This window comes from Abrus precatorius, unplaced genomic scaffold, assembly GCF_003935025.1.
Source record: "Abrus precatorius isolate BTA unplaced genomic scaffold, Abrus_2018 Scaffold7, whole genome shotgun sequence".
Classification (NCBI taxonomy): Eukaryota; Viridiplantae; Streptophyta; class Magnoliopsida; order Fabales; family Fabaceae; genus Abrus; species Abrus precatorius.
In genome coordinates, this window is record NW_020874417.1 from 17,626,276 (window position 1) to 17,644,517 (window position 18,242).

At 27.1% G+C, this 18,242-nt stretch overlaps 1 protein-coding gene across 1 annotated transcript; it reads right to left on the bottom strand.

Moving 5' to 3' along the window:
- Positions 1-510: 510 nt before the first annotated feature.
- LOC113871190 (homeobox-leucine zipper protein ATHB-6-like) lies at positions 511-2,817 on the bottom strand. Its single transcript, XM_027508100.1, has 3 exons — positions 2,210-2,817; positions 1,527-1,900; positions 511-1,438 (listed from the first exon to the last, which is right to left on the bottom strand). The coding sequence occupies exons 1-3, from the start codon at positions 2,268-2,270 to the stop codon at positions 929-931; spliced, it is 945 nt and encodes a 314-aa protein (XP_027363901.1). The 5' UTR covers positions 2,271-2,817; the 3' UTR covers positions 511-928.
- Positions 2,818-18,242: the final 15,425 nt, after the last annotated feature.

Here is an 18,242-nt window from a genome sequence, read left to right on the forward strand (position 1 = left end):
AAATACTTAAATGAAGTTAAGGTTAAAATTAACAAAACTGTTGTATTTATCAATTTCTCTCTTCTCTTCTTATACATCTACTAACAATTGAAACGTCTTTTATTTTAATTAATAAAGACTTTATTAATCTTACAAAAATTTATTATATTTTAGTTTATTTGAAATAATTTATGAATAACTCCTAAAAAAAATTATAACTTTTAATTTTATTTTAATATAAATTATCAAAATAAATTATTTTTAATTTATATAAATAAAGTTTAAAATTATTTATACTCTACCATTTTCACAATTTTATTAAATAAGTTGTGTAAAAACATCCTTATTACTTTTTTTTTTTTCTCATCCTCTCCTATTTCTCTCTGATGTCTGATTGTCTTTATTCAATTAGGCATTCCTGTAACATTTTCCATTACTTTCAATATATATTGCTTATTATTTGTAAAAAATAATATAAAAGAGTAAAAGCGGAAAAAACTACTAAGAAGAAAGGGAAGAGGAAAACACGGTGCAATTATGGATCTGTAAGAACATTATAAATTTTCTAGGCATGAACTCCAAAATTTTTACAGCATAGATTTGATCTCATTACCACCTAATCATTATTATTATTATTCATAAATTACCCCTTCCCCGCACGGCCGAGAGATTGATGATTATTATTAACCTTAATCGTCATCAACCTCTCATCCCGACCCCACGCCATGCGTCCTTCAACTCTTTCTCCTCTCTCAATTTCTTCAATTTCCTCTCTCGTCTTCACCATGCCAAACCCAACCCAATTCATTCATTCATTCATTTTTACAATCTTTCTTTCCATTACTATACACCCACCCTGCAAAATGTCTTTTTTTTTAAAACCCATGAAGTTGGTGGCAGTTTCTTCTTCTTCTTCTATTTCTTCCTTATTTTTAAATTTTTGTTTGTATTAACTCCACTCGTCGGAACAGTACCACTGCAGTGTGGGTGGTTGTTCATCTGAGAAGAAATTGCAAGCCTCGTCTGCACTGAGGAAATTGTGTTCTTCCATCTTCACGTACTGTGTCGGGTACTGTTTCTGGAACTGGAAGCAGTTCATGGACGAAGGCGAAGACGACGAGGAACAATTGAACTTAAGCGAAGACGACCCAGGGGACATCAAAAGCTCATGACTTTGAAGAACCCCACATGAAGAAATCGCCGCGTTATTCGGACTATGGTTCTCTTCGTTCAAGATCGCGCTAGAGTCACTGTCTGAAGAACCGTCTTTGAAAAGCGAAGCACCACCCACTTCATCACTCTTGTTAAAGCATTCATAATTCAATTCCTTTGAGTCGGATCCAGGAATGGCGGTTTCCATCATCTTGTATTCCGACTCTGGCAGGGTTATCATCTCTTCTTTAACCGAAGCATCGCTTTCATTGTTCTCTTCCTGCAGCCTCGATTTCAATTCCTTAATCTGCCAAATTAATAACTTTTTAGATTTCTTAATACTCTTTCTCCAAAGGGTAATGGAGATATTAGTGGGGTTTATAAAAATTCTATACCTCTTTGAGTAAGGCTTCGTTGTCTTGTTGGAGGGTGTCATAGTTATGCTTAAGTGCTTCATAATTGGCTTTGAGAACGCCATAATCTCTTTCTAATTGTTTTGTTTTCCACCTAGCTCGACGGTTTTGGAACCAAACGGCTACTTGTCTTGGTTGCAAACCGAGCTCTTGAGCAAGCTTCACCTTTCTGTCAGGTTCCAGCTTGTTTTCTACCTCAAAGTTCTTCTCCAAAGCCTTCACCTGATCCACACTTAGTCTTCGTTTCTTCTCAGTGTGATGCCCTGATTCTTCAACACACCCTTCTTCATCTAGCCCTTCCAACATCGACTGAAACTCCCTACCATACACGTGGTTGTTCCTCGGACTGTGTTCGTCTGTTGTATCAATGCAAATCAGACACAATAGTCAGTAACATAAAAGATGTTGTCTCTTAAAACAAACAAGGAACGCGATAGCCAGACACGAAAGCCATAATTGAACATGATGAGTTGTAATGCAATATAGAAAACAAAAAAGATAATAAAAAAATTTGAAAAGAAAATTGGAAAGGTTTCAGTAATTGAAATGGTTGATCACAAAAAAAGCTGGGACAAGACAAAGCACGAACCAAACAAGCATCATGGATCTGTCTGAATTTTAAAACAGGAAAACAAGTTAAGAACCAAAGTCTCAATTCAATTAACCTGCTGTTGGACAAATCGTCATGAGAGCACCCAAAGAATCGGAGCTGCCAAGTCTCTTCATGATGAGTACTACTAAAAGCACGGATCTTATTAGATCAAGGTACTTAAATTTGATCCCTTTATTGTTAGTCAATGTCTATAAAGATCTCAAGAAAGAAACTGAGAGGACAATATTTTTTTTTTTTCACTTAAGCGGAGCCATTGAACAGAAATTCGGGTGACTTAAACGGCGCCAATTTGCACAGCACTGTGAGCAACTACTATTCAACCACTTATCTCCATTAACATCCATGTGTTGTTCCTTAAGTTTTAACACCTCTTCTCCAACTTCACCCATGAAACAATTCCAACATACAGAACTAAACAACCCACACAACACAACCAAACTAAGCAAGTTTGTTTCCACAAGAAGAAGAGTGACCAACTAAAACTTTTCTCACTGCACACTAGTCTCTTTTTTATTCTCTATCTACATCATTATCCAGTCAAAATTAATAGATCGGGAAGAAAAAACAGATGGTTAGGGGAAGATTGGAAGTAGTGAGAAAGAGAAAAGGGGTGTTTAGGAGTGAGATTGAAGAAAGGGGAAGGGTGAACAAGTTCACAGCCCAGCTTAGTTCTGAGTCTGTCTTTAAATAAACCAACCTGGGTTAAAATCTGACTGGGGTTAGGTGACTGCTACTGGGGTTGGCTTTCAAATGAACCCAAATTCAACCCAAATGCAACTTTTTTGGGTACCGGGTTAGCCGGTTACGCTTCCGTTTTATGGACCGTTTCCTCGTAGAGTGGTAGTGTACAGTGTACACAGATGAATATGGAAACGGCGTGGCTTTCAGCAGCTCGCGTCCACCATTTAAGCCGACTTAAGGTTTGCGTTTCGTCAGCGTAATACTATTATGCCTTCACGCGCTTCACTAGCAAGTGGACCATAAGTTACCCCTCCTTGCGTCAGTATGTATTTTCATTGACAAAAAGGTAAAAATAATAACGACAAAAATTTAGCTATGGTTGTTGAAGTTTAACGTTGATTATGTTATTTATTAATTAAATTTAAATTTTTAATCGATAAATAATAGGTTAAATTTTAATTTTATTATTTAATTATCATAATTATTTGTTTTAGTCCTTTAAATTTTATTTATTTAATTTTAATTTTTTTAATTTCTTAATTTAACAAATTTTTTCTTCTTCCTTTTGAGCTCTCAACTATTTTTTAACAATTATACACATTTTTTTCTCTTGCAATTTTGCCTCCAACGGTTATATTTATTTAATTTTAATCTCTAAACTTTTATTGTGTAATTTTTGTTTTATTTATTTTAATTTAACAAATTTTATCATCTCGACAAGTTATCATCTAAATTTTAATAGAACTATACTACCTTTTTCTTACTCTCTCTCCCTATTTAGATTCTATCCTTGTTGGAATCTATCTTCTTGATTTTATTTTATTTTGCCAAATTTTGTCATCATCAATATATATCTTCTTTTTATATGAATTTTATTGTTAATGTATAATTTTTTCTTTCTCCTCTCTTTTCACTAAAGTTTTGCTAAGTCTTCTTTTTTAAATTATAAGTTTTTTGATCTTTCATAATGTACATCTATTTTAGTTTTATCATGAAATGACTTTGTTTTATCTTTTTAACTCTCTATCTCTTTTATCTTCTCTTTATCTTCACATTCTATAAGTAAAGAGAATTATTAGAGAAATAAACTTTGACACAAAAATGTTAATGTGAATAACACTCTTTTACTACATCATTATAAACTAATAATTAGAAGCATCAATAATATCTAACCACATAATTTCATTAATACTCTTTTTTTATCTCAAAATCAGCCAAATTTTCGCTTTAAGTTTGTACAAACATATGCTTCTCTCAAAATAAATAAAGAGATGGCTTATATCTATGCTCAAACTTTGCAATATAGAAGAGAAGGAGACTAATGTAAAGAAGAAGAGTGGGACTAGGAGGAGTGGAGAATAAAGATAGGCCAAGTAAAAAAAAAAAACAGGTGTAATGAAGATGGATAGATTTTCAATAACAATGAAAAAAATCAGTTAAGGACCAATGGTTGAGAGAGTAAATTTGTTAAATTAAAAAATTAGGAGAATCAAAATTGTACAATTGAATAAACACAATAATTATGAGACCAAAAGTGCAACGAAGAAGAAAAGAAACATATAGTTTTTATTAAAAATTAGATGATAACTTAATAGATAGTAGATTTATGCAATTAAAAATTTAAGCAGAATTGAAAGTTAAATTAAGTTTAAATGATATTTTTATTTTATTTAAATAATAGAGTTAAATAAAAATAATAGAAAAATTTTAAATAATTTAAAGAATAAATAAAAAATGAAATAAACTAAAATTAAACAGAAACTAGATATAAAAATAAATTTGAATATTAAAATAATAAATTTATTTAAATTAAATTAATATATCATTTGGATATTTTTATAAATTTTTGAAACTTAATAAATAATTATATTACATGATTTTAAAATAGTACAATTTTAAATCTATAATTTCATATTATCTTTTATGATTTTTAAAATTCTTAAATATCTACATCACCAATATTCATAAATATCTACTATCCATGTAGATACTCATAAATATAAATTAGGAATTTGTTTTATTTTAATTAAATTAATTTATTTTAAAATATAAAATTTATTATATTAAATATAATTACATTGAAGAAGATTATGAAATACCTTTTTACATACAATAGTTTTTGTACATCCTCTATATTTGTTATCCTCTTTAATAATAAGGATTTTTATTCTTTTTGTTGATGTTATATTTTCATCCATTCTATAAATATGGTTTGTTCTATTTTTTCTCTTTTGATGACTGTTGGCAAATGTTTTGAATCTTGTAGAGTAACTTAATTTTCTCCTAGTAAATGAAAAATTAATCTCATAACAGCTGAACTTCTATAATGTATGTCAAAGTTAAAAATTCTAACTTACTTCACATGCTGGCACATATTTGAAATATAAGCAATAATTATAATATTTATAAAATTTATAAAAATTTGAGTATATAAGAAAGGAAAAAAATGTGTTCAATGTTGTTTAAAAATAAAAATAAAAATAAGATAACACTTAATATTAAAGTCAATATAAAATTTAATTAAAAAAATTGACTAAAAATTTATACGTATAACAACTACTATTATTTATTTAGTATTACTTATTTATAAAAAATTATATAAAAATTTGTACACTTAATAAATATAAAATAAGTAATAAATATAAAAGTTTAATAATATTATTTTTATATATATAAAATGTTAATAATTATTTATTAAATTATCATTTATAACTGTTTGTTATTACCGTTATTAAGATTATATAAGCATAAATTCTAATAAACTTTCTTTAAATATAATTCAAAAATAATAAATATGAATTAATTATAATTTCAACTGATATATTATGTAAAATATTATAAGTAATTTTAATAAATTTATTCTATTGCAATTTATAGCAAATTTGTTTATGTAATATATTTTATAGTGAATTTAAATATTCTAAATCTTAATAATTATAAATTAGTTATAAATACATATAATAATAGATAAATTTATGATACTAGAGAAATTAACATAAAGAAGAAATATATAATGATTTTAATTAAATGCTTAATTAAATAAATTTATTTATAAAATTACATATCAACAATCTAAATAAGTTTTGATCTCATCAACTTGTGTTATTGTTTTATCTGCATTGATTTGTTTGTATTTTAGACAAAAATATTTTCTTCAATTACCATGGTTGCTCTATTTGAACCTTTGTGAAGATATTTAAAGAGATATTTTATAGCTTGTACCATTCAATATTTAGATGTGCCTAAAATGTGAGTAATAAATTTATTATATGGAACTACAAACCTGTTATCCAAGTTGATATATCCTTTTTTGACATGTCTGCCATCATCTCGTCTTCTATAAATAGGAAAATCATCCATATCTATGGTCATTTCATTAGTAAATTTTTTTAGCATAATTTCTGTTGCAAAGGCCATCAACCATGCAAGGTGCATTTTTATGGTAGCTCCACATGGTCCATGTATCATGAATTGTGAAATAGCATTGAATCCAACTAGATCATCCACTTGAGATGATAATTCTGCTAGTCTTATTTTATCTATATCTTGTGGTGTTAGATACTTATTATTTTGGTGAAACCATAGTAGGATATGCGCATGTGGTTGAGCTCTTTTTTGAAATTCAATTGTGTATACAGCTAAAAGAAGGACAAAATATAATAAGTAATTAGTAAGAATAAGATTATAGTTATAAATTAAAAAATTAATATAATACTTTTCTTTACCTAATATAACTTGACCAAAATAGTGTCTATTCACTACATGTTTTATTAGTTGATCAAGTTTCATCTTGAAAAACTCTTGTTTTAACATCTGGTCTATCATTAGCTGGTTGTCCTAGAATTTGATCAACCATATAGTGAATCTCAGGCTACTTTGAATTGGTAGTAAAAGTCATAAAAATATCAAGATTTTCAAACATTCTACATATGGCCATTGCATCTTGATAGTTTTGGACCATATATCATGGACCACCTATGAAAGAAGAAGGCAATACAATTCTTTTTCCAATAGTAGTAGCTATTGTATCTCCACAAACAACTACATCACAAACATTTTTGTACAACTTTGGGCGTAAAATTGTTTGATTTTGCCTAATCCATTGTAGTCGATCTTCTTCTATGGTTGTATATGCATCAAAATATATTGTTAGAATAACCTACTAACAAAAATAAGAGTCATTGCTTCAAAGTTTCTTTGTTGTATTCGATATGCATAGTATTCTCTCATTGTCAAATTGTTTTTTTTTTTGTTCTATTTTTTCCATCATTATAAGAATATTGAATGTCCAACCTTACCATATGGAAATAATAATGGATATTGCATTGACATGAAAGAAGGATGATATTCTTAGTAACACATTTGTTTGATGCTCTATTATTATATATCTTCTTCCATTAGATTGGCCAAAATCTCCAAAAATAAGTGCAGCAATTTCAGCTGAGGTCAGCTTGTTATATTGTCGATATTCTCTTGATCATATACCAAGCAACTTGATCTTATACCAAGCAACTTGATTCGTATATTTTTATTATCAGATGAAGATAATTTATCTCTTGCCATTCTAAACACCTAGGCAATAGGATTATGCATGTCCAACATATCCTTCAAACTTTAAACAATAGTGTCATCAAGATTTTCTCCATTATTGAAGGAATGTAATCTATTTTGGACTTCATTTTTTGTATCATTTACATAAAGTTGTGAGAATTTTGGTTGTTGGCCTTTTTCTGGTATGAGTGCTCCAATCCTGTGATAATTTTGACCACTAATTCTAAAAACATACAGCCTGTTCTTAAATTGATTGTATTGTCAATTTTTGATCCCATTGATGTAAAAGCAAAAATAGAAATATATGTTCGAATATTTTGTCTAAATTTCATAGAACAATGACCACCTTCATAACTAGAAGATTTTTTAAAGCATCTGGCGATTCTTGAAAGATTGGCAATTGAACTTTTCCTTGTTGACAACAAAGAGAAAATTTAGGCTTTTTTGGCTGTCGTAGTTTATTCGTTCTTTTTGCATACCACATAAAACTACCACAATATTCACATGTGTAACTTGGATATCCTAAATTCATATATTTTGAAGGTAAAATTACATTTTTCATCCCTTAACTTTAAGGTGAAATTCACTTTCATCCTCTAATTTTTTATTTTTTTTTTTCATCCTTGAAGTGTTATTTTTTTTTCCACGTTACTCCTCTCCATTAGCACTTTTACATAACCTAACAGAAATGTCCTACATGGCGTTAAAGTGTCTTAACACCGTTTGTTTAATCATACATGGATTTTTTATTTGAAAAATACAACTCTCTCTCTCCTCCTTCATCTTCCCGCAACTTTCCAGCCTCTTTTCTCCCAAATCACTAACCCACCAGCCCTACCTCCCTCTCTTACAGCCCATTTTTCTCTTCTCACAGCTTTTCCACTCCTTTCTTATAGCTCCAATACCTTTTTTCACTAACCCACCAACCTTATTTCTCCCTCCCACAACTTTCATTTCCCCTTGTAGCTATTTCTCTCCTTTCTCACAGCTTCGCCATCCCTTCCCTCTAACCCACCAACGTTGTTTCCCCCCTCCCGCAACCTTCATTTTTTTTCTTCCTACAAGTGAAGAATTATCAGCAACACAAATAAACAACAAAATAACGGGAAATTCATGTTTCACAAAAAATTAAATAATGATACATAAAAAGTAATAAAATTTGGAGTTTGATGTAAATATAAAATAACCCAATAAGCAATAGAGTAAAAAGTTGCAGCTTTAAACCAAGAGAGAGGGAGCATAATAGATGTCTCTTTTAAATTAAATTTATAATTAATAATTGGGCATGAGTTGGTACTTTGCTAATTTATTTTATAAACCAAGTGATTCAATGGATGTTTGGAATAAAATTTTGGAGGTAATTTTCTATTTAGTTGGGGGAAGGAGGGAGACAAGGCTGCAATTGTAAGATGAATATATTTTCTCACCGTAAATAGTGTTGGTAGTAAGGAAGAGGAGGAGAAAGGAACTGCAGGAATGAGGATACAAGGTTGTTAGGTTGTGGGAAGGAGTGGAGAAAACTGCGGAGGAGGAAGGAGAGGGGTGGGGGACTAGGGGAACGAGGAGACAATCTTGATGGGTTGGGCAAAAGGGTGGAGGAGCTACAGAGGAGGAAAGGGAAGGAGACTACGAAAAGGAGGAGACAAGGCTGCGAGGAAGATAGAGCTCCTGGGTTGAGAGAAAAAAGGTGATGGAACAGGAAGAGCAAGAAGGAGAAGGGAAAGAGATTGCAGGAAGGGAGAGGGAAAGTTGCAGGGAAGAGAAAGAGAGATTGTGGAAGGGGAATGAACTACTGGAAAGAGAAATAGGTTGCTGGAGGAGGAAGAAGATGATAAGTTACAACTCAACGCCACTTCACTATTTTTAATTATTTTTTAAATTAAAAATCTAGGTTGGATTAAATAAACATTGTTAATGCCATCTCAGCACTATGTAAGATATTTTTGTTAGGTTATGTAATAGAGCTAACAGAAAGCACTAACGTGGAAAAAAAATAGTACTTGAGGATGAAAATAAAAAAAAAATTAGGGGACAAAAGTGAATCCCACCTTAAAGTTAAAGGACAAAAAGTGTAATTTTGCCTATTTTAAATTATCACCTACAATTTTAAAAAAATTATTAACAAGTAAATAAGCATATTTTTAATTTATAATTTGTATGATATAATATTAATTATAAGAGTAGTTATGATAAACTCTATACGTATATAATCAATATATATTAATAAATAAATAAGTAAACATCACCGTAGTTTATAATATTAATATTAATACATACATAAATAAATTTTTATAATTTTTTAAATTAAAATAAAGAATTAAATTAATTTTAAAATATGAAATAATTTTAAATAATTATTTTTTAATGTAATAATAATAAAATTAATAAAATGAAAATAATATTTATTAAGTTAATAATAGAACTAATAATATGTTGTATCTTAAAAAGCCAATAAATAAATAAATAAGTGAATTTTTAATATATATATATATATATATATTTATACATATTATTATTTATTTTAAAATATAATATGATAAATAAATTTCATATGGTAATAATTATAATATATTTTAAAAGATAAATAAATAAATACCAACCTAGCTACAAAATTTTTAAAATATTTTAATTAATTAAAAAAATTTAATGATGATATTAACAAATATTTTATTTTATAAATAAATAAATTATTACTGTCATAATTTTATTAAAAATGATAATAATAAAAATTTTGGTATAAATACATAAAAAAATTATATGGTAATATATGCAAATTAAAATATATTATTTTTTGCATTATTATATAAAAAAATTTATTTACAAGCATTATCATATATTTAGAATAGTATTGTAAAATTAAAATATATATAATTTAGTGTTAATTATACAAATTAGAATGTTTGAAAGACTAAAAAAATAATTTATGATATAATTAAGAAATTAATTTTAAATAGCATTAAATATCTTATTTTTAAAATGTAAAAATAAAATTTATAATATTTCATGATATCATAAACCATTTATCATTATAAAATTTAAAACAATTGTTCTATAGAAAAAAAAATAATCAATTAGAAAATTTAAAAATAAATTAAGTTAGTTTGTTATTAGAACAACATATAAAAGACAACAAAATTATAATTTATTAAAAATAATACATTTTTTATAAGGAAAATATAAATATGATACCTTTTTATTAATTAATGTCATATTAGTACTAATTAACTATTTCTTGATATATATATTTAGTATATTTCACAGTCGCGATATTTGTACTTTTATTTTTCAATCATCTGTTGTTGAATTCAGATCATTAAGAAAAGTCTATTTATCTTCATTAGAACTTGTTATTCTCTAACAAAAGCATGAAAAACACAATTTAGTGAAACAAAATAAAAAATATAAACTCAAAAACACATGTACTTACGTGGATAGTTAATTCTTAACCGCTGATATGATTGTAAAATATAAAGAAAAAAAAATGATAAAAAAAAAGGTGAGCAAATTTTCAAAAGTTGTGTAAACAATTAAACATGACTTATATAAGTAGAAATGAAATCTTATTTGAAGATATATGAAAAGTCAGAAAATAAAAAATTAATATAATAAAAATTATTTTTTCATCTGTATTGTAATTAATATTAAAATATAAATTACATTAAATTAATTAATAAAATAATTTAAATATGTAAACTTTTTTATTAAAAATATAATTTAACAATTTTTTTACTTCAAAATAAATTTTAGTCTTTAAAATATATATTGAATTATATATTATATTAAACTAATTAATAAAATAATTTAAATATATAAACTTGTCTTTTCATTTGAAATTTAATTTAACAATATGTAATATAAACTAATAATTTTATAAATATATTTCTTTTAATTTAAATTATATTTTAGTATTTAAAGTAAATATTAAAATATAAATTATATTAAACTAATTAATAAAATAATTCAATTAAAAGGTATCTCAAAAAATATATAAATATATTTTATTCTAAACTTTTAACATAATATAATGATTAATTTTAATAATTTTTTAAATATATATTTATAATAAATATGAATTAAATATAATTTTAATTCATAAATTATGAAAAATATTATAATTAATTTTAATAAATGATAATTTAAGACAATTTAGAGTATAAATATTTAGATTGTCGTTTGTAATACAATATAACTATCAATTCTAATAAATATTCTTTAAATATAATTTAAAGATAATAAAAATAAAATATAATTTTAATTTATAAATTATATTTTTTAAATTTTAATGTATAGCGTAATAAATAAGTATATTCAATAGGAGTGAGTTTATAAATTTTAAGTTTTAATATAATAAAATATAATTTTAATTTGTAAGTTATGCATTTTAAATTTTAATATATAAAATAATAAATAAATAGAGTTATATATATATATAAATAATTTTGTATATTTTAAAATTTAATATATAAAATAAAATAATAAGTAAGTATTTGCAGTCAAATTGACATAGAAAGACGAAGATGGATATTATGTATGCGAAAAGCACATACAGCTCACGTGCATCATATTCCATTGCCATCCCAAATGCAGAGCGTACGAGAAACCCTGCTAGTGCCACCATTTCAAGATTTAAATGGTTACGACTTACGAGTTATAAATATTGAAAAATAAAGTGACAACGTGGCAGAGGTATGTGAGTGCATGGTGAAAATAAAAACAGTAGCTGTGGCTTTTTTTATTTGTAATATTATTATCTTTTTAACTGTGAGTGCATGGTGAAAATAATATTTTATGTGAACAAGTTAATCCACCCATTTAGTGTATAAACCTTTTTAACTGAATTTGTACAAGTTCGTGACTAAAAAAATTAGAATTTTGTTGTTCTAAACTCACTCAAACTGTGAGTTATGTAGATTGATCTATAAATTATATGTTTAGCTTTCTACTATTGTTGATCTGAAAAAAAAATGCATATAACAAAGTTTACATAAAAAATTTTATTAAATAAATTGATTTTACGTATGCAAGCATAGTATAACATTGTTTGGGATAAGAAAAACTTTTTAAGTTAAAAATCATGTTAAAGGAAGTTACATTTCGACAAAATTCTGAGAGTCAAAAAGGAGCCAAAAAATAGGCTTGAACATAAGAGAATATTGGAAGATTATTCAAGAACTTTAGTTTTTATTAAAAGAGACACATTTCGAGTTATTTTAGGAAATTTTTGTCACATTGTTAATTTTTCTCTAAACTGCTTGAAAGACAAGAAAATATTCTAACTCCACAAAACTGAAGGTTTTTTCAAAGAGTTTTGAGGAGTTTCCAAGTAACTGATATCTAAAACTACTCAAAAAACAGGACTGACAAAAAAATATTAAGTCCACAAAACTGATGGCTTTTCGAGGAGTTTCCAAGTCCCTAACACTCAAAACTACTCGAAAAACAGGAAGTGGTCAGAAAATATTCTAAGTCCACAAACTTGTTTAAGCTCCAAATTCCCTCCAAAATTGCTCGAAAAATAGGAAGTGGTCAGAAAATATTCGAAGTCCACAAACCTGGTTGAGCTCCAGAGTTCCTCTAGAATTGCTCGAAAAATAGGAATGAGTAAAGAAAATATTCTAAGTCCATGAGATCAAGACAAGCTCTCAAAACCCTAGAATTAGTTGAAAAGAGAAGTCAAGGAGAAATTATTCTAAGGCCATAACACTCAATGAGCCTCTTAGATTTCTCCCAAAAATACTCGAAAGATAGAAAAATAAAAGTCTTAATAGGTCAAGTCATTGCAAAATCCAAAAGCGGTTACCAACAGTCATCAACATTTACCACTAGGCAAAGGAGATCGTGGGGGATAGCAGTTACAAAAGAAGCCCCAACCAACAACACGATCACAAGCAACCATGGATAATGGACATCAACAGCTGAAGGTAGTTACTAAGAAGTGCCCGCAAAATGAGGAGAACGGTGGTGGTCCTCCTGCCTATAAATACGCCAAAGTGTCATTTTACGAAGGACGACTTTTTGCACCCAGACACCGCACCTAAAATTCTCTGCACGCTGAAACCCTGCACCGCGCTAGACACCAACTATAAGGAGACTCATGGTGGCCACTGTCTGCTGTTGTGAGGAGTCGTACGTTTACATTCACGCACTTTTACCTTTCTGCATTTTAATTCCAGCTTGTTGCTTATTTCGTTTCTGCAATTTATTTCCTATTTCGCACTTTTTCTGTAAAGAACCTCTACATTATGATTCTGTTTTACGCGTTTTATATTCACTAATCTTGCTAAATTGTTTAATTTGCGACATCCATTTTATTGTTACGTTAACAACACACTTAAAAGAATCCAAAGAAGACCTAATCTAATCTTCATATTGATCTTTGGATTATTTATTTACAATTGTCATTTTTTACCGTAAACAAACATACATCAATAATTCTGTATGATTCAAATAAAATTATTTTTAGTAAAAAGTACATTTTATCTAAAAAAAATCATAATATAACTTACATTCCTTATTTGATTGAACATTTGGCTTTTAGCAATACTAATTTTTTTAATGTGATAAGTAAAAACAGTTCTATTTTAAATTAGTAAATCATACAATTATATATAAATGGTTAAAATTACAAATTTAATTTTAGTCCTTGTAAAACTTGGAAATCGTTTTGATTCTAAAAAAATATTGGAATATAATTATAACGTTATCAAATTAGTAAGTATTCAATCCAAACTAATTACTCTTTTTTTAAAATGTAATCGTCCTACATGTAAAGTGAATGGGAAAATGAAACTTCTTATACTACAATTTGAATGGCTTGAAATCAGAGCAATACACTGAATTAATATTTGAAATTTAAAATTCCAATCAATTTAGTTTTAAAATATAAAGTTTATTTTATTCCTTATATTCAAAATTTTAGGTAATAATTTTATAACAGTAGAAATTAAAATGAGTATAATAGCAAAAAATAAAATAAATTAAAATGAGTATTATTTAGTAATTTTATCAACTAAAATTATTTTTTATATTTTAAAAAACTAAATTAACTCGTGTTTGTAATTTCAAAAGATTAATTTAGTACATGACTCCCTAAAATTGGTTTCTCAGTTCAAAATAGCAATATATTTTTTTATATATAAATTGAGTCATGATTTTTAAATGAAATTATTTTAAAAAAAGTACTTTAAATAAAAATATTTTTAAGCTTTCATTATCTTTCTTATTATGCTAACGGAATTTTTATGTTAAAATTTGCTTTTTAATTAGTCTTATTTAATATAATACAATATTTATTTTGTTAACATTTAAAAAATTGAAATTAATAACTGTTTATGCAGTGCAATGCATGAGAAATTCAGTGAATTAAAGAATTTAAAAAATTGAAAGGGTTAGTTGGCAGTTCGGCCTGGGTCTGAAAACATTGCTATACGGTCAACTTTGTTTTGCGTTTGAGTGAGGTATGGGTTCGAAACTTTCACTCTTGTTAATTATTAAATACATGGTTTAAGCAATGTTTTAAATTTGGGGATTGGTTGTTTCAATTTTAGTCATTATTATTATATTTATAACCGATCCTTGGAAAACGACCCTGCTTAATTCTTTCTTTTTTAAATTAAATTGTATAAACAACCCACTCCTATGTCACTCATTTTATCAGTTTTATGTCAGCAATAGTTTTAAACTACAGAGTTGCACGGTATCTGAGTTTAAACAGTTCACTCACTGGGGGGGAAAAAATACAACAGGATTTTTGTTTTTGTTTTTGTTTTTTTCTGTTTAAGTTTTTAATTTTTAAAATTTATATTTTAAAATATTTTTTAAAAATGTTTCTATAAAAATAAAATAAAATAAAATTTAAATTAACATATAAAATTTATATTTTTTTAAATTATTTTAAAAAATCTAAATTTTTTATTTAACTTTCTTATAATTTATTACTGACAATTAAATATAAGTTAAATAAAATGCTAAGATTGAGTGTAAGAAATTTTAAACTTGCACTAATATAAGAAGAGCCTTTTATATATATATATATATATATATATATATATATATATATTCGTACATATTTTAAATGTAAGAGTAATAAAATTATTATAAAGTGTAAATGTTTAAATTTGATATCAAATATTAAAGTGAAATTATATCATAGAATATTAATTAATTTTAAAATCCTATAAAAGCTCGTCAATTGTAATATGTTTTTTTAAAAACTTTAAAACAAATAAGTTAATAAAGTTGTTTTGATATATATATATATATATATATTTAATTTATTGATTAATATAATTGTATGTATTAAACTTAATTACTTTTAACTTCTCCTATACTTATTATTATTTTTTTAATTTTGTATCTTTCTTAAATGAGGGCCACGAAGGTCTTCATCCTTGTACGAGTTTAGAATGGGCACCCAAATTGAGAAAGGAAAACAGGCCCGCGCTCCACAACCAAATTGCTAACTTCATTTTTATTACACTTTATATTAAAATTAAACTTAGCTACTTGAAAAATAAAAAATTATGTATTTATTATATTAAAAAATAAAAATAATAATAAGTATATTTTAAACTTTATTATTATGAATTACTTAATTTTAATTCTTAAAGTGGTAATTAACAAAACCTAACATGTTATGATGACTTCCCAACCCAAAAAGCCAAGGGAGCAATTTAGGCCATAACACCCTTACAACCCGGTTTCGCAATGAGAGTAGGCACAAGTTGTCTTGTTTGGCTTGAAATAACAGTCTTGCACTTCCATTTATGCTTTGTTTGCTATATTTTCACCATCAAAATGGAAATTCAAACACTGTGCATTCTCATGAGCTTGCCAAGCCAAATTCAACAGTGAATCATCATTCATCACTTGGATTTTTTTAATTCGAATTTTTTCTGATTAGCATAAAAATTTAACCTTCAGTTTTATTTTTATTTAAACAAAAATAAAATTATTTAAATAAAAGTATAAAAAACAACAAAAAATTTTACGAACTTTATTTAAACACGTTTCTATCTTCGTTCTTTCTACTCCTTCTTCCCTACTTTCTTCTTTTTCGTATCCAACTCTTTTATTTTTTATTTTTATTTTTTTCTATCTTTAACTCTTTTACTCACACCTGCGTTCTTATACTTATTTTCTTCCTGCTCTCTTCATCTTTTTACATCTACTTAAATAAATTTTACCTAATATTTTTACATATTTATAAAAAAATATATTTTTATTTAAATAAAAATAGAACTGAACTTACTGAATCTATTTTTTCACGTTGTAGTCAACTACTGGGTGTTTCTTAACTAACCAAGTAGACTTTTCTACCATCATCAAAGAATTCGGCTAGGTTGCATTATATAAAAGGGGATATAAGAGGCAACAATTGATTGGATTAGAGTGTTATCGTGATTGTCAGTTTTGTTTCTGGGGTATTCAGTTTTTTTAATTCAAACGACAGTTTTTTAAAAATAGAATAATAACGGTGAATTGAATCCCCTGCATATTTCATTTTTAAATCATTCATATTGCAGTTTGAAACAGGAAAAGTAAATAAAAGATTAAATAAAAAATAAAAGAACAATAAAAAATTATACAATATATATAAAATAGAATAATTCTAAAACCCTTATTTTTAATTCTTAAACATATTCCAAATTATTAAGTGGAGAATTTTATTATTTTCCAAAACAAACAATAATGTTTTCAGCAATAGGCGACATGGATTAATTAAACAAAACAGGACGCGTGTACCTTCTTCTCTCTTAGATCTATCAAAACTTAAAAGCAACAGTTACTTTGTTCATTTTCATTTTCTTTTATTTTTTGGTAACAAAAGTTGAAGGTGAATGAGTTAGCACAACATCGCAATTAGTGAACGGCATCGATGAAAACATTCAACAGCAACGTAACCATAACCCATTTTGTCTCGAAGCTTAGTTTTACCAATTGAATCAACCCTTACTGGCTTTATCCCCCTTCCCTCTTTCGGCTAAAGCTTCATCTCCTTTAAGTAAATAAGTAATCCTATTAATCAGTGTGATATTAACTAAAAACATTAATAAATAATAATTTAATTGAGAAATTAAATTGAATGTGTATTATACTTTTAATACAACTTTTAATTTAAATTTTACGAGTTAATATTTTTATGAACAAAATTACAAGTAATTGCTGCTTTATGAACTCACAAATCAGTGATGTATTTAGAGACACGTTTTATGAACAAAACGAGTAGATTGTTATTTATACACCAATTCATGACAAAGTTATCATAATTAAACACGAAACGAGACAACAAGTTGAAGATTCAGGATTGCATTGGGAAATCGTCCTGAATAAGAAAATTTTAGAATGGAAGAGAGTATTGTGACAGGAAAGAGCAGGAGAACACAAGGCATGTGTGACATAAGAAGTGGTAAATAGTGTCGTTTCCAGCTTTGGAGTGTGGACAAATGTACCAATCGGTTCCATTCCATTGTCCCCAATGCCACGCAATTCAAAGCAGTTAGCGAGCAGTGCAGGAATGAGAGGGAGAAAGTGAGTTTCAGCACAAAAGTGTGGCCATCACTCTTGGGGGCCCACTGTTATGGGAACAAAACAAAACTGAAAAGCAAAATCTGGATTCTTTATGTGAGGTGGGACCCACTTTAGTTCATTGGAAACAACACGTGTTAGCTGGGCTATAGTTCAGATAACCCCACGGGAAGGGAAACTGTTCTGGGATGAGTTCATTCAGTTGGGAGCATGTGATTGTGAATCCCAGTTTTTTTTTTTTTTTTTTGTTAAGCCCTGTTTGTATGTTTCTCTTCAAAATTCTCTAAACTTGCTTTTCGAGGGTAAACACACAGCCTCAAAATATT

Coding starts and splice junctions, on each gene's coding strand:
- LOC113871190 (XM_027508100.1), bottom strand. CDS start 2,270: ATGAAGAGACTTGGCAGCTCCGATTCTTTGGGTGCTCTCATGACGATT. Junction 1,901..2,209: donor GACGATTTGTCCAACAGCAG/GTTAATTGAATT, acceptor TTGATACAACAG/ACGAACACAGTCCGAGGAAC. Junction 1,439..1,526: donor ACGAAGCCTTACTCAAAGAG/GTATAGAATTTT, acceptor TTAATTTGGCAG/ATTAAGGAATTGAAATCGAG.